Genomic DNA, 21680 nt, shown 5'->3' on the forward strand with positions numbered 1-21680 from the left:
CCTCTACAAAGCAAAAGTGAAGCCCTAAAGCAAATAAAAGTTTCCAACGCTTCCTCAAGCTTTTAGCACATCCAAAGAAGAATCCCTAACAAGAAGATTTTATTACAAGGAAAAATAATGTAATTTAATTACGATAATATAATGTGGAAAAAAGCCTACTTTGCACCTTGCACTTTATCATCTTTTATATAAAAAAAATAATGTATATGCCTCCATAAAATATAACTTGCACAATAAGTCTTAGTAGATTTGTGAGGAAATAAATGAACTATTTCACAATTTAAAACTGAACATATATATATATATATATATATATATATATATATATATATATATATATATATATATATATTTGTTTCTTAATTGGATTGATTTAATTGCTAATTTAGACCAAAAGAGATGTGATTGGATCGAGTGCAATTTTGGACGAGGATAGTGTTATAATAATCAATCTTTTTTTTTTTTTATAAAAAAAGTGACTATGTGGTTTTAAAATATGTTAAAAAGGTTGAGATTATAACTACAAATTAAAAGGTTGTAATTAATCTTAGGTAGGTAGATAATGCTCATACATTTAGTGAGATACATAATCAATTTTCATATAAATAATAATTAAATATATTTCTCAATAAAAACTTTAGTAATATAATACCATGACTTGTTCATATTATATTGTAGAATATTTCTTAAGGAATCAATAATTTTCTTTTTATTGCATAGCGACTATGATACTCTTTCATTAGATTAGATTTCAGAATTGCTTCCATCTGTTAGCACCTAGTATTATTTATTTATTTTTTTAATTTTTACTTCCTTTAATCTAAATACTAAATCCTAAAATAAAAATTTTTAAAAATATTATTATGTGCTCATGGATGAGTGTATATGATAATATTTTACTACGCTCATCCATGAGCACTTAGTATTAATTTTTTTTAAAGTTTAGGATTTAGTATTTAATATTTAGGGTCTAGGTTTAGTATTTAGGTTAAAGGAAGTGAAAATAAAAAAAGAAAAAAATAGCACTAGATGTTCATAGGTTGCTCATGAATGAGTGTGTAGGATAACAAATCTCTCCATGTATAAATATAGTGAACCTTACAACTCCATTCATCAGCAACCCATGAACACATAATATTAATTTTTTTAAAAAAAATAAATATTATTTAAGATTTAGTGTTTAGACTAGGAGAGTGAAAATTAAAAAAAAAAACACTAGATGTTAAGGATTATTTACAGATGAGTGTGCAAGGTTAAAGGAAATGAAAATAAAAAAAAACAATACCAGATATTCAGGGGTTGCTCACGGATCCATATGGAATATGCAAAGTAACAAAACTATATATATTACACTCCTTTATTGTTTTATACAATTGAGTCCATGAGACTGACTGGGATCTTTTTTTTTTAGTGTATTTAACTTTTTAATTTGGCGTCAAATTTATAATAATTATTAACTCATTTCCAAGTTTTACCAATTAATATAGTTTAATTGCCAATGAATAGTTACCATAACAATCTAATTCATAGACTACTATACTTGTAGTTATGATCATAGTTATTTTTGAAAATAAAAATATGAAAGGCATCCTTTTGATATTTTCTTAAAATAAGATGCATTTTCAATAATAATAAAAGTTAACTTTTAGTCCCACATCTCGTAGTTTTAAGAACAATCGCCCAGTTACATAGACATTTGTGCGCGCACCTATCGCCGAGCTGTGTCGCGTCAGCTTGTAACCCAAGCGGGGGCTGTGGGTAATTGGAATGAATTGGTTGGATCTAGGTGTGGAGGTGTGGATTTAGCTGTGCGATTGCTGGCCTGCCCATTCCAAGTTGATGGCGGGCCGGAAGAATTGGGCGAAGGCCCGATTCTTTCAGTCCTTAAAGAGGAGGGAACTGGGCCAGGCTGGTTTCACAGAGCAGTCATTTACCCATCCTCCTTCAACAGTGGAAGGATAACAGGCCGTTGCACACTTGTCCACAATTTCCCTCTTACATCCAACCCAACTCAAACCAATCATTTTTTACTTTAACATGTTTTTTGAGAGAAAAATCAGATACAAATAAAAAAGTAAAAATTAGAGAAAATTTAAGAATAGAGAAAATGTTATTTATCAAAATTTTATCCTTAAAAATTTGATTAATTGAAAATCCAATGTATTAGGACCAATACATACAAATAAGATGATAAACTCTGAAATAACTTCTTTTTTTATTAAATTTGATCTTTCAATTGAGTTTTTTTTATTAGGATTGGAAATTAAATTTGATAACTAAATTCAAGGCTCAATTCAAGGGCCATCAATCAAGATTACAAAGAACCTCTACAAAGCAAAAGTGAAGCCCTAAAGCAAATAAAAGTATCCAATACTCAAGGCTTTTAGCTACCTCTCTTTAACACAGCATCTCCACCCAACAGCATCAACATCCAAAGAAGAATCCCTAACAAAAGGTTTTATTAGAAGGAATAATAATAATAATAATAATTCACGAGAATATAATGTGGAAAGAAGTCTACGTAATAGTTGTGCAAAAAAGAGGAAAATAATATTAGAAAGTGTTTTGTAATTAAAATAAGAAAAATCAATTAGTCATCAAAATTGTGATTAAAAAACCTTTTAAATATATAATTTTAGAAATATGATTAATGGAATAATAAACTTAATTACCACGAGAAGAAGTGACAGTCCAAGTGGGATTGTTCGCCGTCGTCGCCGTCGAAGTGGACCAGAAGTCCTTGAGCTCGTCGGCGCTGAGGCCGTAGCAGTCTGTGCTGGTGTTGAGGCCGCTGTCGCAGACGCAGACGAAGTAGTCCTTGGGCGGCGCGTACCCACAGGCGCCGCCGCTCCCCTCGCAGGCCGCGCACGCCTCCGCCGTCACGGCGTCCTCCGCCACGGACGTCCCTGCCTCGCCGTACTGCAGCACCACGCCGTACTCCCACGTGCTAGCGTCCGTCGGCGACCACGACCCCGTCGACGTCACCGACGCGTAGCTGCTGCACCGCAGCCTCTGTTTTTTATTTGATTAATGATCAATCCATTGAAAACGATTTCGATTATTGTGATCGAGTTGGCGATTAGTTTGTTTCTGAGAATCGATACGTAAAAGCACGGGCGGCGTCTCAATAAAACGGGGGTAACTAGTTTGCCAATTATAACATATCCACCTGGATGTCGAGATCGCCCTTGGGGCCGAGGCCGGCCGGCGAGTAGACGCAGCAGGTGTTAGTGGGCGCGTAGAGCGGGAGGCCGATCGCGGCTACGGCGGGGCAGGCCAGCAGGGAGCTGCAGAGTCGGGGCTCAGCGGCGGGGTCGCAGAAGGGCGGCGCGGCCGCGAGCGGGGAATCGCAAGCGAGGAGGACGAAGACGGAGGCGGCGGGAGAGATCTGGAAGGGGGCGGACCAGTCGAGTCCGAAGGCGGGCGTGCCGGCCGGGTGCATGGCGGTGCACGTAGACATGAGCGGCGGCGCGACGGTGACGGTGGAGGCAGAGTAAGAAATGGAAGTGATGGGATACTTTCCGGCGTGGGTGTTGAGGGTGAGCTGTCGGTTGCTATCGGAATCTCCGTCGCAGGTGACGGCCGGGAAGAAGTTGGGAGCGCCGCAGCCGAAGCCGGTGCCGAAGGGGTAGCGGACGTCGAGCGAGCCGCACTTTGTGGAGCAGGCGGCTGAGGAGTCAGAGCGAGGGAGGAAGACGAGGTGCAGGAGGAAGAGGAGGAGAGGAGGACGGTGGTTCATGTTGCTGCGGCGGTGGAAGTGGGAATTGGATTCGAGAGGAAGAAGAACGAGGAGACTTGAGTGGAAGCGTAGGCGCGAATTCTTCAGGACCACTTCTGGATTCGGCCCAATTAATTAATCGGCCCATATAGATAATGGGCTTCAAGATTTCATTTAACTTAACGCATTAAATGGTATTAAAATTTACTTTATTGAATTCTCATGGGATTAATTTACAGTATTTAATTATCGCGACCAACCAGCCGAAAGAGAGGACACGCGTTGACTTCCAATGCCAAGTAGAAGACAATGACGTGCAAGATTTAAAATTTAAAATTTAAAAATAAAATGCCAAACCGAACACGTGCTGTGCACGTGAAAGCAGCATCCCCTGTCTTTATCTCTAATTCTATCCGTATATAAAAAAAATCATGTGATTCAATGAAGTAGGGTTTCATATGGAGAGAAGATGGTGCATGAGTGAGAGGCCCCACTCTTGCTTGCCTTCCACACCATGGAACATGGCTTGCCCATTGCCATGCGCCTAAAGGTCAATGGATATTTATCTACCTTGCCACTCCAAATTAGGCTCACAATGATGATGGTTTATGGAAGGCTTAGGCTAACCGATAGTGATGGGTAACGAATTCGGATCGTTAGTTTTAACGATTTCAAATTTATTATAGTTATGTTTGTTCATACAATTGATCTAGATGAATCAAGATGAGTGTATTACCCTTTTAAACAACTAGGATGAATGAATGAAGGAACTACAATTCAACAATTGTCCTAGACCCCAAACCTTAAACCCTAAATCCTGAGCTTGTCACCACTTAGTACCAATCCATCTCAACTTTTCCTCTTCTCTCAAATGACTGACACTTTAACATCTAGTACTTCGACAAATCCATCTAAAACCACAATCTTAGCGGGATAACGATGGATGAATCCTGTCATCACCTTACAAAATGTCTCTCTAGGCCTGGTGTTCCTGGATGACAATGAGAGTGAAGAACAGAGTGATTGACGACTTTGCCTCCTCCTTGTCTTCCTGACTTGACACGCCAGTAAACGAAACCTCGACAACTTGGCCGAGAGGAAGAAGTATAATACGTAGCTTGGCAGGTATGAAACCATGCGGGCATCCTCTCAATTCAGTAGAGTAAGTTTCAGAGACAGAGACAGAACTGATAGATATCACTGCGACCGTGCTTGGAGTAGTAGGTCAGGATTGGTCAGGAGTTGGGAGCGAATGATGTGTTTTCATCAAAAATTTTTTCCAAATGTCAAATTCAGAAAAATAAAATGAACACACAACGAAGATTGACTGATCCATTTCGTCTACATCCTAAACAAGAACAAGAGTTTGCACAAAGAAACAAAGCAGCAGCAGCAAAAGCATTAGCAGATGCTGTTTCAGCGCAACGCAAGAAATATATAAAAGGACGAAAATAAATAAAAAACAATTCAATTGAAAGCAAAATGCAGTCCATCACAAGATGCCTGATTGCCTGTTCCTAACTTGGTATGAGGTTGGAAAATATTACAAGCGATGAGGGCACAGTAACTCTTTCTGCTAAAATCTAATTCACTGCAGCTTCTTCTTCCTGAGGATCTTTCTCGCTGCTGTTTGTTTCAGTGAAAGCGGGCACAAGAACTCTCTGCTAAAATCTAACTCACAGCAGCTTCTTCTTCCTGGAGATCTTTCTCGCTGCTGGTTGTTTCAGTGAAAGCTCACACGAAAATAATGGAAAGTTTCCCTTAATTATGGCCTAAAAACTAAATAGGGGGGAAAGAAGAACTAGAGGCGAGCGACAAGAGACAGAGCACCTAAAGAGAGTCAGCTACCTAAAAAGAGGCGCGCAATCTAATCCGCTACAGAGAGACCGCTGCCAAAATGGAGGTCAGACGTGCACGCCGGCGAGTGGAATGGCGAGGGACCGACGGACTTTAGAAGGAGGCAACCGGGGGCGCCGCGGCGGTGAGGAGCTCGGCCTCTTTCTTACGGCGCATCTCGAGGACCTTGCGGTGGCTGTTGGAGTGCATCTGGCTGACGAAGGTGGGGCTGCAGGCGGGGCGGTACTCTGGGAGGAGGCGGCCGGACTTGAACCGGACGCCGCAAGCGTTGCAGAGGGTCTTGGCGCCGAGCGGGCCGGCGCGCCACTGGGGCGTTTTCTGGACGCCGCAGTGGCTGCAGCGCCGCTCGCCGGAGGGGCCAGAGGAGGATGGCAGGGATTTAGGCTTCCGACCGCGCTTCTTCGGTTTGTGCTTCTTCGTTGGCAGCGGCAGCGTCGGCGGCGGCAAGGGGTGGTCGTAAAGGAGGAAGCTTTCCTCGGTGGCGCCGGCGGAGGGGCCATATATGAGGCATGGGGGAGAGGAGGACGTCGATGAGCACGAGGAGGCGGAGGAGGCGGACGAGGATGAGTCGGCGAAGGGGAGCGGACCGGACATGGACCAAGCGGCGGTGACGCCACGGGAGCGATTGCTCCGCTTGGCCTTCACGGGAACCATGGCCTCGGTGGAGAAGGCGCAGACGGTGGGTCCTAAAGAGGGACGGAAGCTTTCCCGCTGTGACACAAAGGCGCCGGCTTGGCGGTTCTCCTTCAGGGCGTCTGCCTGAGGCAGACAAAGTGGTGGAACGCCGGAGCTCGGCAGCGGAATCTCCGAGATGGAGTCGTCCATGATCATGGACATCCATTCCAGTTCTTCAACAGCATCACGGCCCTAAAGACAGAAAACAAACCAAAATTACACCTCAAAATCCATCAAAACCCACTCGTTCAAGCATAAAAATTGCAACTTTGCCTTCTTTTCTCCACAAGTAACTCACAGGGAGACATATGTCTGAAAGCGACGGCGGCGGCAACGGCGCCTGGAGCTCGACGGTGAGGCCAGAAGACGAGGAAGAAGGCGAGGAATCCGAGCCAGATTTCTTCGTTTCCCTCCCCATCGCTTCAGCTTCGGTTTTCAATTCCCTTCCTGCTTCCTCCACCTCCGCTTCTTCCACCTCGCTGTCCGCGAACTCACCAAGGTTCAGCAGATCGTCAACGGAGAACCCCTCGCCGGAAAGGTTCCACCTTTCCACAACCCAACTCGTCTCCTCGGCCAACAACTGCTGCTGCTGTCCTGTCTGCGAACTCTCCAGCCTCAAACTCGCCTTCAGCCCTTCCATGGAGTTTCCTTCCTCAACCTGCAACACAGCCACACCTTGAGAAGGACCAATAAGCCGAGAAAACGAAGAAAGTTTCCGCCTTTCCTAACCCCGTCTAGCCGCCCACCTGAGCAAAGTAAAACACAACCGAGATTGGGAGATGCCCGAACCGAAAAGGGAGAAGAAGGGGGAAGAGCAAGAGGAAGAGGAGGCGTGGAAGAAGGGTTGCAGAGGAGAGAGGCAGGTGCAGAAGGGGGAAGAAAAAGGAGAAGAGCGTTCGGATCATTGAATGGCTTTCTTAACAAATGCTCTGTCTCTTCCCCCCGAGAACCCCATTCATTCATCCACCCTTTTCCTCTGTTTTTTTCCCACCTTTAAATCAGTTCCTTCCTTCTTCACCATTTCTCAAAACAATTTCCATTTTCTAAAAAAATATGGTAAAATAAAGGAAGGATTAAACATATTACTATTTTTTTAATTTTAATTTTTTACTTTCTAAATTTCGAGTGACGATCAGGTGCAACAAACACTATATCCGCTCCGATGCACTCCCCACGGTCCATATCTTTCGAGTGACCCACCGACGCATTGGCTTTTTCCCACCCAGGGAAATGAATTTGTTTTATTTTCATATTTAACCAAATTCTACGTATTTTTAGCAAGAAAACCCCTTTTCCTTTCTATATTTACACCCTGCAAACTAACTCGAAATTCCAATTCTCTCCCTGCTCATGCGTCATAATTACTGAAGCCGAAGAGAAGTGATAACTAATTAAAAATGAAAAGGAACAAGGCCAGCTTTTGTATTATCATATCGTCTGCCATGTTGGTCTCTTTCTCTCTCTCTGTGTTTGGGACTCCGGTAATTAACTGGACTTGCGAGGGATGGAATAGGAATTTGGGGTGGAAATTTTGATTTTCGAAATTTTATTTTATTTTATTTCAGGCGCTTTCGCAGCGACTCGCGTCGCGAGTGAGCCGTCAAAGCATCTTTTCTAGTTGGGATTCCACGTGACCTAGTGAATTGACGGTAACACCCCTGGGTGAGTTGGCGCTCGCGGACGAGGATTCGTTCCGTAGATGACAAGCGAGGAGTGGTCCAGTCCGCCTCGGTGCGGTCGCCGGACCGTGGCGCTTTTGGGAAGGACAGAAACGTCATTTGAGGCTCTCGCAAGGGTAAATATGGCAGACAGGGAAAGTGGTTTAGGAGTCAATTCACAGGTTTTTCGAATTTCCCCCCTAAACTTTTATTTTTCTCGGAAAAACTCTAATTTTGTCGAGATTTGCATCATTTGGCTCTTAGTTATTAACTTCGGGTTTAACAAGATAATTAAAAATTTTCACTCCAATTTTGATTTGGTCCTGTTGTTTCAAACTGTAAATTTAAAATAAATGTAAATTAATTTTTTTAAAAATCAATGAATAATTTTTAGGTAAAAATGGATTAACACTAATTTTTTTATAACAAAGTTCAGCTCCAAAAAAAAAAACAAACCAAATAAATTAACTTAGTATATAAACTAAAGCTGGATTCATAAATTTATGTATTAAAATTTTGAATCTAAATCACTTTGTTTTAATTTAATCTATGAAATGGCAGATATTTCATTTGCACCAGCTTCATTCTCTTTTGAAAGAATAAGGACTAGTTATTGATTTCGAAAGTCTTAAGGATTATGTCAGAAAAAAGGTTCACTTACACTCGGACCCGGCGAGTCGGCCTCTGATTGGCTGGTTGACATGGGGCCCGAAGATCACGACCGAGGTCAAAGGGTTCGAAATTTGAACGCAATGGGAGCGGCGTGGGTCCCAACTCGTTGCCTTGGATTCTTATTTGTTATTAAATCTTATCCTCGATTCCTAATCCTTATAAAAAAAAATACACTACGTAATTTATTCCACGGCAAAAATATAAAGGATAATTGTAAAATTATATGAAACTTCGATTTACTTGGATATAATCGAACAAATGACATAAAATTTAATCTCGCCCCTCAGACTTTTTTTTATAAATACTTTTATATTTTTATTGCTATTATTTTACGCTTATTTTTCATAATGGATTAGAATCGAAGAGAAGATTAATAACTAAAGATACAATCACTTATAAGAGATTCTGATTTTTTGCAAAAAGATGATTCTGGAGACAAGAGGAACATCGTGAAAAATTTATATTTGAAAATTCACATTAGCATTTACAGTGCACCGCTTATGACAGATACCTAAGAAAACCCCTTAAGAGATTTTTTGAAAGCATGGTACCACTAGGTTGATAAGAGCATACTGCCGAAATAGCACCTTAACCGAGCTAAGACTTGAATCACATAGCACTTCAGTCAACAAATATATGTTGCTAGGAGGATTCGAACTCAAAATCTCAAACAACAAGCAACATTTGAAGCTCAATAGTTCATGTAACTAGATGATACATAAAATCTAGACGTAGGTACTCAAAATGATGTTTCTGATTTATTTATAAATTTAACTCTAATATATTTTTTATTATTTTTAATTGACATTAGATATACCTCATTTACGTCAATTAATCTTAGCGTGACTGACTCAATTTTATAAAAAAATTTTATCGATCATCAAAATAAAATATAATAAAGCGTTGAAGTAAATCCAACTCTTAAAATAACGTAGATGAAATTTATCATTCTAACAATTCACATGATCGATCTTACAATTATCTATGTAGTGATCATCTATAAAAAAATAAATCAAGAAACTAAAGTAAATTTAACCCTTGTATGAACAATAGAGAGTTAAATGGTCAATGAAAGGAAAAGAAATAATCAAAAAAAAGTTGTGAGACGTTAAGAAAAAACAATATGATATTATTTACGCACATATTTTTTATTTTAATAAATAATATTTATATTCCCAATAAAAAAAAACTTAAAAGTATAATGATATGAGAATTTTGATAAGATTTAGGAAAGGGTTAGTGTGTGTGTGTGTGATTTTAGAACTCCAAAGTACATGATAGAGTTGATTACTATTAGAACGTTCCTAATCTCAAAGTATAATGAAGCCTTTTATTTTATTATCGTAGTGTCTCTGTCTAATATCAAAATATTTATTTTACTTTTCAATGTCACCAATTAGATTATTTATTTATTTAAAAAGTTAAATTTAAATTAGCATCAATTTTTTTATCAAGCACACTATCTATATTATCAATCAGCTTCTCAAATATATCAATATTATAATAATAATAGCACAAAATGGATAATATGAGGTAGTATTAACTATGAGATGAGAGGATGTGATTAGTGTGTGCACTATTCACATATTTGCTGTATCACCTGAACGATAAATTCCTATTTAAACCAAAACTCTCTTGAGCATTTTTTAATGTATAATTTTTAATTTTGAGATAACAAGGCAAGGCCCAATCTTTTTTTATCATTGACTCTACCTCCTTACCTTAACAAAAAAAAGATGGAATCTGATCTTATACTAAAAAGAGACAAATTTAATCATAGATCGTGATCCCACGACAATAACGTGTGCACTGAAAGAGATAAATGGGTTAAAGGTGAAACTCGTACTAATTGAGCCCAAGGCAAGGATCTACTTATTATGACTAAATATATTCCTCGGCCCCAACTTCATAAGATTTGAACCCTTGTCCTCTTCTACAAATCTGTTCCGTCATAACCAACTCAGTTATGCCCCGAGAGAAAAAATTATATTGGATAAACTTTTTATAATAACCGACTCCACCACCGAAAGGGTCCCATATAAGAAGATTTTTAAAAATACGGTACCACTATGTTGATAAGAGTCTATTACTGAAACAGTATCTCAGCCAACAAATATATGTTGCTAAGATGACTTGAATCAAAACAGCAAGTCAACAAATACATATTACTAAAATGACTTAAATCCGAAGCCTCAAACAACATACGTTTCCATACTTACCACTTAAGATAAGACACTTCGACCCAATCTACTTATCCTAGATTGGATTAATGGTGAACCAGGGAAGGTACTCTACCTCTTAAGACTAATTGAGTCTAAAATCCAGATATCTTGATTATAAAAATAAAATAAAATAAGGGGGTTAATGGCCTATGGGCTCTTAACGGGCTCTCGTCAGCTGCATTGTATTTAATTTTGCTCAAAGTGTTTTTTCAAACAATTGTACAAAAGAGTATTTAATTTTGCTTTAGCTAACAATATTTTTTTCACTTATTTTTTGCTTTTGGAATTTTTGGAAACCAGGTAAAACTTTTAGGATAGAATCGACATTAAAATACTTGTAACTTAGTGCTATTCCTACTGCATTTCAAACTGTTTAAACAACATTTTATTCAAAATTCGTATATCTTCTAAAATAAAAAAACAAGTAGACAATCATCGTAATGGAGTAATAAACAGTAAAAAGAAAGATTAAGAAACAAAAATAAAGAATAAATCATTTATCTATATATTATTATAATTTATCAAATGAATGAAATGGGAACCCGAAGGAGCTTTTGATCGCGAAGTATCAATGGCCGTAAGAGTAAATGTGTTTCTTCTCTCTAAATACAACAGAAAAAAGAACACAATGAAAAAGAAACGATCTCCGATGAAGAGTCGATTTTTAACGTTTAGTTATAAATTTTCCATGGAAGTTGAATCGGAGAACGCGAAATAAAACAAACTTGAACAAAAAAAACGAAGGGGAAATGTGTTAGGGCTTACTAGATCAACATCAAAGAGAGGATCTCTCCGCCGATCTGAAGGAGCCGTAGCTTGATTTATTATCCGAGCAAAATAACACCGCCGATGCCATAGTTGTTTATGTTCTAGGCAAAGAGGCTGCCTGATTCTTTGCTCGATCGAAAACAAGAGAAAAAAAATAGACGGAGACATCAAAGGGGAAAGAAAACTAATCTGACCGTGAAACACAAGCGCCAAGCCGCCGGCGAGAGCGGTGGAAGCAACGGGGATAATAAAACGGCATTGTCGGACAGGAGGGGAAGAACCCTAGTTGGCGTGTGTTAATATAGACTGGGAAATTGACGAAAAGACTAGTTTGCCCTTCAGCGTGACGTCTGATAAGACCTAAAAATGGTGAAGTTTTCAAAAATAACCAAAGCTATAATAATTGTTTAGATTATCATCTAAATTACTTAAATATTTTAATAATTGATTTTTAAAAAATATATTAAAATATATGTGACTAAAATGCTACTAAAATTGGCACATAAAAGAAAGACAGAGAATGAAAAAGATAAACATGCTGGAGACGAAATTGGATATGTAATATTTTTTTTCATTGTGAAAAAAGGAGAAATATATTGACTGTGTAATTGAGTATTTTCAGAGATAGACATTGCCTCTCTTGTAATATTGCATGAGTATTACCCACAACTCAGTAATGTCTTCAACATAAAGACAGTAAAAAACCAAAACGTTGCAGGAGTCTAATAATGAATGTCAGAAACAAAAACTTAAAAGCATACAAACACATGGACCAATTGACCATCAGTGAATGACAATTAACAAAGACTCATGGAGCCACAGCTGCAGCAGCAGTAATATAAAAGCCAAGCTCATTGCTGAAGCAGTGATTTAGATAACTTTTAGCGCAGAAGGTGAAGCAAACATTGAAATTCCTGAAAAACATAAAATTTATGCATACCAAACGAAGCACAGCTCTGGTGCTCTCAGCTCTCTGAATGGAAGGTAGTGCATGCATGCAATACGATTATTTGGATTTTGTAGCCTGAAGATAGAGAGGCAGGATAACAAACAATAATTTGAATTGATTTTTAAGTGAATAATTTGAGATCAAATTTTCTATTCCTCTTATTTTAGTTTTTGAAAGGTCGAAAGGTTCGCTTCATCTTTATTAAATATAATATTTCTTAACATATTATCTTTTTAAAATTAAAAACAGAAATAGTTCTAGTGAATAAATTCTTAGTTGCATCACTAATAAATCTTTGGTTTTTTTTGGTTATCTGTTGGGAATGCAAGAACAGAGTCCCCATTCAAAAACTAAAAATATACATCAAACACTAGATGACAAACATCACAGGACTAGCCAAATTATTCCATTCCATGGTCACACTCAAGGCAAGAATAATATAAAACATTGAAAGAAAAAAAGGGAGAGAGAGATTTTTTTTTACAGTCATTTGAGTTAGAGCGGAAGAGAGAGATGAGAAGAATGTGAGGAAAATTAGAGGAAATTGAACAATAATTGGCTTTGAGATTAGAGTTTGTAGATGATGAGGAAACAGGGAAGCACAGCACGCGGATCAACCACCACGAGTTCTCCGTTCCCTAAACTCACCGAGTCGAAGGCCGAGTGGGCGCCCGGCGACAACTCGCTCCTGACTCGGCCCGCGATGACCCGGCACACCAGCATCGCGCGCCGCCCGCCCGCCCCGCCGCCGCCCAGGCGGCTCTCGTGTGCGCCTCCGCTTCCGGCGAAGGTTCGGACTCCGTCCGCCTTGCGCTCCGCCGACGACCACGCGACGGCGGCGGCGGCGTCGCCGACTACTGCGCCGCAGCGAAACCGCATCATCTCGTTCCCGTCGGCGGCGCAGCGCGAGTCGCCGGCGCCGGACCGGGCGCGGACGGCGGCGCGGTGCTCCTCGAAGCGGGCGACGGTGCGGGCCGGGTTGCGGACCCTGAACAGCATCTCGATCTCGCCGGGGAACGCCGCGTCGGGGGACCAGCTCGAGGTGAAGATGATCTCGACCACCCGGCGGGAGGAGTGGCCTCGGGGGAGCTCCGAGAGGGAGGGGAAGCGGCCGGGGAGCACGATGGCCGGAGCCAGCGGGGGGCAGGATCGTGCCGGGCTCCGCTTGGGCTCAGACTTAGGCTTCTTCTTCGTGGAGGAGGAGCGCGCGACGCTGTCCTGGACGACGTGAGAGGAGTTGGCGCAGGAGACGGAGGAGAGCAGCGACTTCTTGTCGGAATAGGACGAGCGTGAGCGGTAGAGGACGTCGTCGACGGCGTTACTCTTGCAATGCAGCGACTTGATCCACGCCGTCGGCATTTGACGGACGGCGACTGACGGCGTGCCAGAATCTACGACGGGAATGAAGCAGAAGGAATAGAAATGAATGATAAAGGACTGATTTGGGGATGTGAATATGTGATGACTGTTGAGAGGAGATTTTCTTTTTTTCATTTATTTTATTTTATTTTATTAGATGGTCGATTTGTTGGTGGTCCTGTTTGTAAATTGCAGTAATTCATTTATTTTCTCTTTGCTAAATTATTTATTATAGCAAGAGTTGTCATTTTTTTTGACAAAATTTTAGTCTTCTGAAATAAAATGCATTTTATTTATTATCATGATCTAAATTCAAGTCGGACAGTTGATGGAATTAAAGGCCACCAAGAACCCAGCCCCTGGTCTCTTCTGCTGTCATCATTTTGCTGCCATTTGAAAGTGATATGGTTATTAATTCTCGTGCAGTCCTTTAAAAAAAACCCACACAGTCACGCGATATTTAAAAAAGACAGGTAAAAGAAAGAACATGGTGATAAATGCTAAGAGAACAGAGTGATTAATGCAACTTTCACAAGGAAGAAAAGCATATAGGAAAGTGTTGGTTTTCGTAGAATGTTCAGCAAAATGTTGGGATATAGCTTTAAGGAGTTGAAAAGTAACCAGGTGATTTATAGACTGATTAATTCCATCATTTATATAATTCTCAAAATAAATGTTTTTTTTAATGAGCATGGTGATTTCTGAGTCATTTTCCATATACAGATCAAGATCAAGGCACCATAAATGGAAGAGGAATAAAAGCATTCATTCACTGACACACTGAGCAAAAAACGTGATGGACAAGGAGAGCTGCTAGCTGTTTTGCTTCACCACCACCGCCGCCGCCTCCTCCTCCTCCGTTGCTTTAGCATCGTTGTGTTCTTTGCTCAGCCCCGTGCATTCCCTCCAGGTTTTCTTGCCCACGAACTAAAGTGGCCGAGGCTTGCTGGGGTCGAGACATTCACAGTGAGGGAAAGAATGGAGGTTATGATGATGCGACATTGAAGTGTGGGAGATGACATCAGTTGCTGAATGGAATTAATGATGGAACGTGGAGTTTGGGAAGGGAGAAAGATACATGGCTTTAAGAAAAGTTGTCCAGGACAAGTTAAATGACACACTTCACCCCCAGATGACTTGGGTTCTTCTCTTATGCCTCTCGTATCCAAGAGAGAATAGTGATAAAATGTACACTAAAGTTGAGATGTTTCTTATTTCAACATATCTTATAACATTATGTACTGGGGAATATCAATTCTCAAACTAGGACGAATATGCACCATAATAAATAAATGGAACAAAGTTTAATTTTTGATGGAAAATGAAGCTCCTAAATAGGGGGCTAAGGTTCCTGTTCTATGTTGGTGAACATGAAACACTGTCTTCCACATCTAAGTTGTTCATGCTAGTGATTTACTACTACAGGAAGAACCAGTGAAAAGATGCGACAAGTTGTGGTGGAAGAAAGGTTGACAGCGCAAGGCTGGCTTTCGCTATTGCTTCTTGTGAGCATGGAGCAATAGCAGCACTGTAACCGACTGCAATTTGATCAGACAGACTACCACTCGTGTCCCGAGGCAGGACAGTGCAGATGGATGCAACTTTTTTGTGTTAAGAACATCAGCGACTGGAAGCTCACCACATCATCTCAACTACTAAATCTTACAAAACAGTATGGATGTTACCTTCATATTGTTCCTTGTCTTCGTGCATGGCAATTAGGTCAGAAGGTTCTCCTTTGATGTCTGGCCAGAGAGAAGGGGAGGGAGAGCATCAAGCATTTGCTAATTGAAACAACATAATTAAAGCCTCTTCATTACTAGAATTCCATTTGATAGTATCCTTTAGGAGGTTTATGATAAAAATATCAAGAACCAAAATTCTCGATGCAGTAGGCATGTTAAGATCCTCACTGAAGGAAAGTGTTGTCGACAGGGTTCTTCTGACTGAGGATTTTGAGAACACCAGCTGCAAATCACAGAGCATTACTTCTTCGATATAAGTTAAAGTTAACTTTCAATCGGTGGTCAGGAATTAAAGCTAAGAACAATTTTTCTTGGAATCAAGAGCAAGTGCAACCACAAAGATGCCATGCGATCAAAAAGGAAAAGGAATGAGTGATTGCAAGTAAAAGCCATAGCAAAATCTGGATGAAAAAGCATTAGTTTGAGAAATGTAAATCAAGCTGATAGCAAAATTAAGAGCGAGAGGCAGAAAATTCCAAGCCCAAAGTTGTAGTAGTGAATGCAAATCAGGGATTAGGATCAATCTTTCATCTCATCCAACAATTCATGCTCTTTTTATCCTTGAAACTATAGTCTTCCCAAATTCCATGATTATGAATGAATGTCAATCCATGAATAGTTTGTCGATTAAACGACCACATGATAACAAAGAGGGGGAAAGCAATCACCTCTTAAGAACTGACTGAGCTAGAGTTCCTGCAGCATAACAAGGGCACACGAAGAACTTCTCGGGATGAACTGGAGAAGCACAGCCGCGTTGCTCTGCTGAATGCCATCACGGTGAACCTTGTCAGCTCCCCTCCCCTCCGGCGAACTTGGTACCTTCCCTTCCGAGTTGTGATCGGCTTAAGGAAGCAAGAAGGCGACTCGCTTGGTTGAGCTTCTACAGCGGAGCAACATTTCCGATGACGAGTTAGGGTACGGTAATATGATTTGGAATATAATTCATCAAGATAGTTTCAAATCTTAATTTATTTAAAATATATTTTTTTACACCGACTTTTCCTTAATAATATTCGATTTCGAATGGTATTTATTACATAGCGGTCGATTCGAGTGGATCACGGTTATAGATCAGAGCCGCAAGCGATGAGCCGGTGGCGCAAGCGAAGCCCGCGAAGCAAACCCCTCTTCCTTCTCTCCGTCGCCGTCCTCCTCCTCTTCGCCCTCTTCCTCGCCTTCCGCCTCTCCTCGACCTCCGATCTACTCGGATCCCTCGTCGCTTCCTCCTCTCCCGCCGCTTCCTCCTCCGCAACCCTTGCTCCCGCCCGATCGCACCAATGCGGCGTCTCTCCCTTGGGAGAGCGGTTCCTATGGTACGCCCCCCACAGCGGGTTCAGCAATCAGCTGTCGGAGCTCAAGAACGCCATCCTCTTCGCCGCCATCCTCAACCGTACCCTCATCGTGCCTCCCGTGCTCGACCACCACGCCGTCGCCCTAGGTAGCTGCCCCAAATTCAGGGTGACCAGCCCGACGGAGCTCCGCACGAGGGTTTTTGATCACATCATGGATCTGGTTCGGGATCGAAGGTGCGGACAATTAATTTGATTTGCCTGCTTGCTTTCTGTTATGTTGAGGAATTATCAGCACTAAAATTTACATTGCATAAGAGTAAGATTTTTCATGTAACAGTAATTGTTTTTTATACGCATCAAACTATTTCTCGGCAAGCGCTAATCATGGAGTTTTACGTCATTCATTTGTCTATCGAGCGCAATCGATAACGGGTTGATCTCTGATTTTGAATGGCGCGTGTAGAGCATGTGCAATGACTAGCCACATACACAAGCTACTGTCTGCTTCCTCTGTTAGAAAGTAGAATCTACATTTGGAATTATGAGTTCCATATTTCAAATTTCAATAGTGCAATCAGCTTGTTTTTCTATCCATTGTTGTAGTGCTTCCTGGAACAATTGTCTTTCTGCCTAAGTCATCCATAAATTTCGAGATGTATGAGTATCCTACCAATACCCAATCCTTTGCACCTATGCTTCAGTCGTTATGCTTAATTCTGTAGTTCTCCTTTATATTAGCTAAGATCCTGACAAGAAATTGTAGAAAAGAGATGTCTTATAAATGTAAAGCTCAAGAAATTCTAGTCTCATCAAAGATGGATTTCTAGTGCAGCATAAATGAGAATAATGTAATAAACCATACTTACAAGAATGACTCAATAAGTTGATTGAATAAGACTCCAAGTGGCCTTGATCTAAATACAATTTGCCATGAAGTAAATGTGAACATAAGCCTTACCTCTCATAGGACAGTATAAGAATTTAACCGTATCAAGATTGAAGCTATCAAAGGACATTATTTTACCTTGAATCCTGTAAAGAGTCGTTTACTCTTGTCAAACTGCTCCGTAGAGCATACAGATAATCCAGTTGCTATTCTCTCAGTTCCCTAGCTGATAACCCTTTTGAATTAAAGGTGGAACAAGGATGCAGTCAAAAAGAAAATTGAAAGTTACTCATTCTTGGTGGCTAATGAATAATTGTTAGCTTGTAGGTCAATGCTAATATATTTTACCTTTATATGATGACTTTTACTTTCCTTCAATACACTGCTGGCCTTACATTTTTGTAGAAATATACTTTTCTTTTCTCAGGTATGTGTCAATGGGAGACATAATTGATTTAACAAGATTGCCATCATCTTTGGTTAGAACAGTAGATTTTAGGATATTTTTGTCAACATGGTGTGGATTAAACATGGAGCATGCTTGCTCTGGCAACTTATGCTGCACCATTTCTGCCGACAGAGCTATAACTGGCAATTTTGATCAGTGCAGATCATTGTTATCTGGTTTGCAGGGTAAGGATAACCAGTGTGTGTATGCTGTAGAAGATGACTGTAGGACAACAGTTTGGACATATCTTCAGAGCAAGGGAGAAATATTGGATTCATTCCAGCCTGACAAGGAGTTACAAATAAAGAAAAATATTTCATATGTTAGGAAGCGTAGAGATATAAGTAAAGGTCTTGGACCTGGATCTGAAGCTGAAATGTCCAAACTGCTGGCTTTTGGCACACTTTTCTCAGCACCTTACAAAGATTCAGAGCTGTATATTGATATTCATGATGTACAAGGAGATAATCATGTACAATCTCTGCTCAAGGAAATTGAGTACCTTCCATTTACCCCAGAAATCATGGCTGCTGGAAAGAAGTTTGCTCTGAACAGTATTAAGCAGCCTTTTATGTGTGCCCAGCTTAGGTTGTTGGATGGGCAGTTTAAGAACCATTGGAAGACTACTTTTTCAGCTGTCCAGCAGAAGCTGAAGTCCATAGATTTGAAACCTGATGAAAATATGGGTCATGATCCAATTCATATTTTTCTGATGACAGATCTACCTACTGTTAATTGGACTGGCACTTACTTAGACGACCTTGCAAAAGATGCTTCATATCAACTGCATGTTTTGGATGAAGGTTCTCAATTGATTGTAGAGGCTGGCAAAAGACTAATGGCATCAGAACATGGCATCAGGTCTAGTTTCCTTCCAAGAAATTATGATGGATTTAATAAGAAGAAAGGTTGTCACCCAGTGTTCACACCGGATATTCTTTTATACATACAAGAATCAGTTTGTTGCTGTGCATCATTAGGATTTGTGGGCACTGCAGGTTCGACTATAGCAGACAACATTGAGCTAATGAGGAAGTACAATGCCTGCAAATCGTAGAATTTTTTCTTCATCATTCTTTTAAGTAGAGAAGTTTCTCATAATTGATTCCAGAGCAAAACTTTGAAGAAGCATCTGGATGTAATCATTCCTGAAGAGAAGTTGGAAAGATATAATATACTTGTATGTGGACAACATACAAATCTGAGGCAGTTTTATTTAGCCTTTTATGCATTTGTTGTAGTCTGAATGAAGCCAAGTGCTTTCTTTACCCTCAATAGAGCAGAAAAATTCTCACAATGCCTGGTTCCATGTTTGAGAAGAATACAATTGGCTGCAGTTAAAGCTGCATTTTCTTGTGAACTCTGATTGGGATATGTTGAAGTCTAGTTCTAAGAATATTATAAATCTGACGAGACTCAATTATGGAAAGTAATGTTGCTTTAGCTTTTTTTGTTTTTTGTTTTTTGTTTTTTGCTTCCTGGAGCTGAATAAGTTGTTTAGTTTAATCTGGTTTATTGTTATCACGGTGTGTTGTACATATTCCATAGAACTTCCTCAGCTATAGAAAGAGACGGTGCTTCAGCTCCAATTGCTTCTGGGTATACCTTATTAATTGCTTTGTTTGATCCCTTCTGGTGTATTTTCTTATCATGATCGTTTTTAGATCCATGGAGCTTTTATTCAGGGTACGATTCTCATATTTCCTGAAAATTTAGTGCATTTGTTCATTTTTTAAAAATTTTGATTATGCTTTCTATGGATCATTTTAACATCCTGGACAAAGTTTCCTGCAAGGTGGAAGGGTCAATTATCACACATTGAGCTGGATCACCAATCCCTGGAGACTGCTTCATGAAAAGTTAATATTTGAAGAGGAGATGAACCAGATGCTCTGATGCAACCTATTCAGCAGTAATTTTCTCATGGCCAGGTATCTTTCTCCTTTCAGACATATTACTTAGGCTCCATCTCGTCGTCTTCTTCTTGACCACTAACAAAAAAAAAACAGTTTAAACTAATTAATTAAATAAATCTAGATTTCCCCGCATAATTGGATCATTTATTGATCTATTAATTTATAAATTCATGCAATAATTTAAAGTCACTATAATGAGTTCGGTTAGGTGGCAAAGCGTAATAAATCTGGTCGTTGTCAAGTGACTCAACCATACCCCATCAGATTTATAATTGGTGGGCCAGATCTTGGTCAAATATCATGCTAAACTAGTCAAAAGATCGAATAGCATAATTCACTTAAATTTCATATTTCTATTGTGGAAATATATTTAGGAAAATCAAATGATAATAGCAGGATGTTATAATTTTTCACTGATGTCTCAAAATAATTTCTGTTTTAAATAGGTTATCGTGTTGCATATTGAGAAAAAAAATTGAATACATTTCATGTCTGGTAGCTTTTTAATCCTCGTTTAAGAATTAATTAGTAATTATTTATCCTTCCTCGTTAAACTGATTACACATTTCTAATTATTTATGGATGAAAATTTTCCCATGTTACTGTCGCACACCATCCCACTTGCTTAACTCCTTGACTTGGACATTTTATACATAGCATAACATGATTGAGTAGTAATTTCCATGCTTAAAAATGACCAAATTGAAAAAAGATAGAGCATCTTGGACCAGTACGTCGTAGTCACCTTCATGTAGTACATGTGACCAATTTGTGATTTATAACTAATCATGCAAAGCCATCACTCAAAAACTAATGTCATAGTCAATATGATACATAGTATGTTCATATTGATTCCTAAGATTTCGATTGCTTGGATGAGAAAGACACTACCCAGTAGAGTTGCAGAAGAGGACAATAGTTCGTCTGGCGAAATCAGGTAACATTCTCCTATGTCGTGGTCAATTATAATTTTTTGATTTACCTCCTCATAAATGATCGTGGCACCAATCGTTGGAGCCGCTAAGGTGACAGATTTTACTTTTCTATTTTTTTTAAAAAAAAAGACACTATTTTCCCCTCAATCATAAATTTCTTTATCAAAGGGGATTGATAGCATGCATGTGACTTGATTTGATTAGGCAAAGTGTCCACTATGGAGTCATTATTGTGAGACATGACTTTACTGATATTACTCCTAACAAACTACATTGGAAGACAATAATAGAGAGCTCATATTTCTGGATTTTAGATTTTAACAAGAGTTTAAAAACTTCAAATATAAAGAAGTATATAATTTTCCCAGTGAATTAAATTGGGGCACATGGAACACAATACATAAATGGTTTTGATTTTATATAATGTAGGTTGGCATGTGAAGTCTGTCTTAATGAACCATGCAACTACATGCGGTTCAACACTATTAAACTTCAATCATTATTGTAAATGGTGAAATGTTTAAACATTGTAAGGGGCAAGACGCTGTCACTCTGCAAAATGGGACCTTCAAATTTT

General features: G+C 39.6%; 4 protein-coding genes and 1 non-coding gene across 5 annotated transcripts; 1 reads left to right on the forward strand and 4 right to left on the reverse strand.

The window, feature by feature from the left end:
- Window positions 1–2294: 2294 nt before the first annotated feature.
- On the reverse strand, window positions 2295–3761 carry LOC141815386 (uncharacterized). Its single transcript, XM_074703335.1, has 3 exons — window positions 3170–3761; window positions 2673–3012; window positions 2295–2445 (listed from the first exon to the last, which is right to left on the reverse strand). The coding sequence occupies exons 1-3, from the start codon at window positions 3737–3739 to the stop codon at window positions 2384–2386; spliced, it is 972 nt and encodes a 323-aa protein (XP_074559436.1). The 5' UTR covers window positions 3740–3761; the 3' UTR covers window positions 2295–2383.
- Window positions 3762–5170: 1409 nt separating this feature from the next.
- LOC141815385 (GATA transcription factor 7-like) lies at window positions 5171–7212 on the reverse strand. Its single transcript, XM_074703334.1, has 3 exons — window positions 6997–7212; window positions 6549–6908; window positions 5171–6442 (listed from the first exon to the last, which is right to left on the reverse strand). Exons 1-3 carry the CDS (start codon window positions 7153–7155, stop codon window positions 5669–5671), a joined length of 1293 nt encoding a protein of 430 aa, XP_074559435.1. The 5' UTR covers window positions 7156–7212; the 3' UTR covers window positions 5171–5668.
- A 4338-nt stretch (window positions 7213–11550) lies between these two features.
- LOC141815728 (small nucleolar RNA snoR77) lies at window positions 11551–11690 on the reverse strand. Its single transcript, XR_012600599.1, has one exon. It is a non-coding gene; the product is annotated as a small nucleolar RNA snoR77 (small nucleolar RNA).
- Window positions 11691–13053: 1363 nt separating this feature from the next.
- Window positions 13054–13936, reverse strand: LOC141814656 (uncharacterized). Its single transcript, XM_074702592.1, has one exon. It carries the CDS (start codon window positions 13876–13878, stop codon window positions 13087–13089), a length of 792 nt encoding a protein of 263 aa, XP_074558693.1. The 5' UTR covers window positions 13879–13936; the 3' UTR covers window positions 13054–13086.
- A 2764-nt stretch (window positions 13937–16700) lies between these two features.
- LOC141814655 (O-fucosyltransferase 30) lies at window positions 16701–19846 on the forward strand. The gene is made up of 2 exons (XM_074702591.1): window positions 16701–17152; window positions 18232–19846. The coding sequence occupies exons 1-2, from the start codon at window positions 16713–16715 to the stop codon at window positions 19307–19309; spliced, it is 1518 nt and encodes a 505-aa protein (XP_074558692.1). The 5' UTR covers window positions 16701–16712; the 3' UTR covers window positions 19310–19846.
- The last annotated feature ends 1834 nt before the right edge of the window (window positions 19847–21680 follow it).

Source organism: Curcuma longa, chromosome 21 (assembly GCF_044706935.1).
Source record: "Curcuma longa cultivar G26 ecotype Majalengka, Jawa Barat chromosome 21, ITB_CL_G26_1.1, whole genome shotgun sequence".
Lineage (NCBI taxonomy): Eukaryota > Viridiplantae > Streptophyta > Magnoliopsida > Zingiberales > Zingiberaceae > Curcuma > Curcuma longa.

Bases quoted from the DNA above. Each gene is read 5' to 3' on its own strand.
- LOC141814655 (XM_074702591.1), top strand. From the start codon at position 16,713: ATGAGCCGGTGGCGCAAGCGAAGCCCGCGAAGCAAACCCCTCTTCCTT. The intron at 17,153-18,231 runs GTGCGGACAATT...TTCTTTTCTCAG, and splicing joins GATCTGGTTCGGGATCGAAG to GTATGTGTCAATGGGAGACA.
- LOC141815386 (XM_074703335.1), bottom strand. From the start codon at position 3,739: ATGAACCACCGTCCTCCTCTCCTCCTCTTCCTCCTGCACCTCGTCTTC. The intron at 3,013-3,169 runs GTGGATATGTTA...AATAAAAAACAG, and splicing joins AGGGCGATCTCGACATCCAG to AGGCTGCGGTGCAGCAGCTA. The intron at 2,446-2,672 runs GTAATTAAGTTT...ACCTTTTGTTAG, and splicing joins GACTGTCACTTCTTCTCGTG to GGATTCTTCTTTGGATGTTG.
- LOC141815385 (XM_074703334.1), bottom strand. From the start codon at position 7,155: ATGATCCGAACGCTCTTCTCCTTTTTCTTCCCCCTTCTGCACCTGCCT. The intron at 6,909-6,996 runs GTGGGCGGCTAG...GCTGTGTTGCAG, and splicing joins TTGTGTTTTACTTTGCTCAG to GTTGAGGAAGGAAACTCCAT. The intron at 6,443-6,548 runs GTGAGTTACTTG...TTCTGTCTTTAG, and splicing joins TTTCAGACATATGTCTCCCT to GGCCGTGATGCTGTTGAAGA.
- LOC141814656 (XM_074702592.1), bottom strand. From the start codon at position 13,878: ATGCCGACGGCGTGGATCAAGTCGCTGCATTGCAAGAGTAACGCCGTC.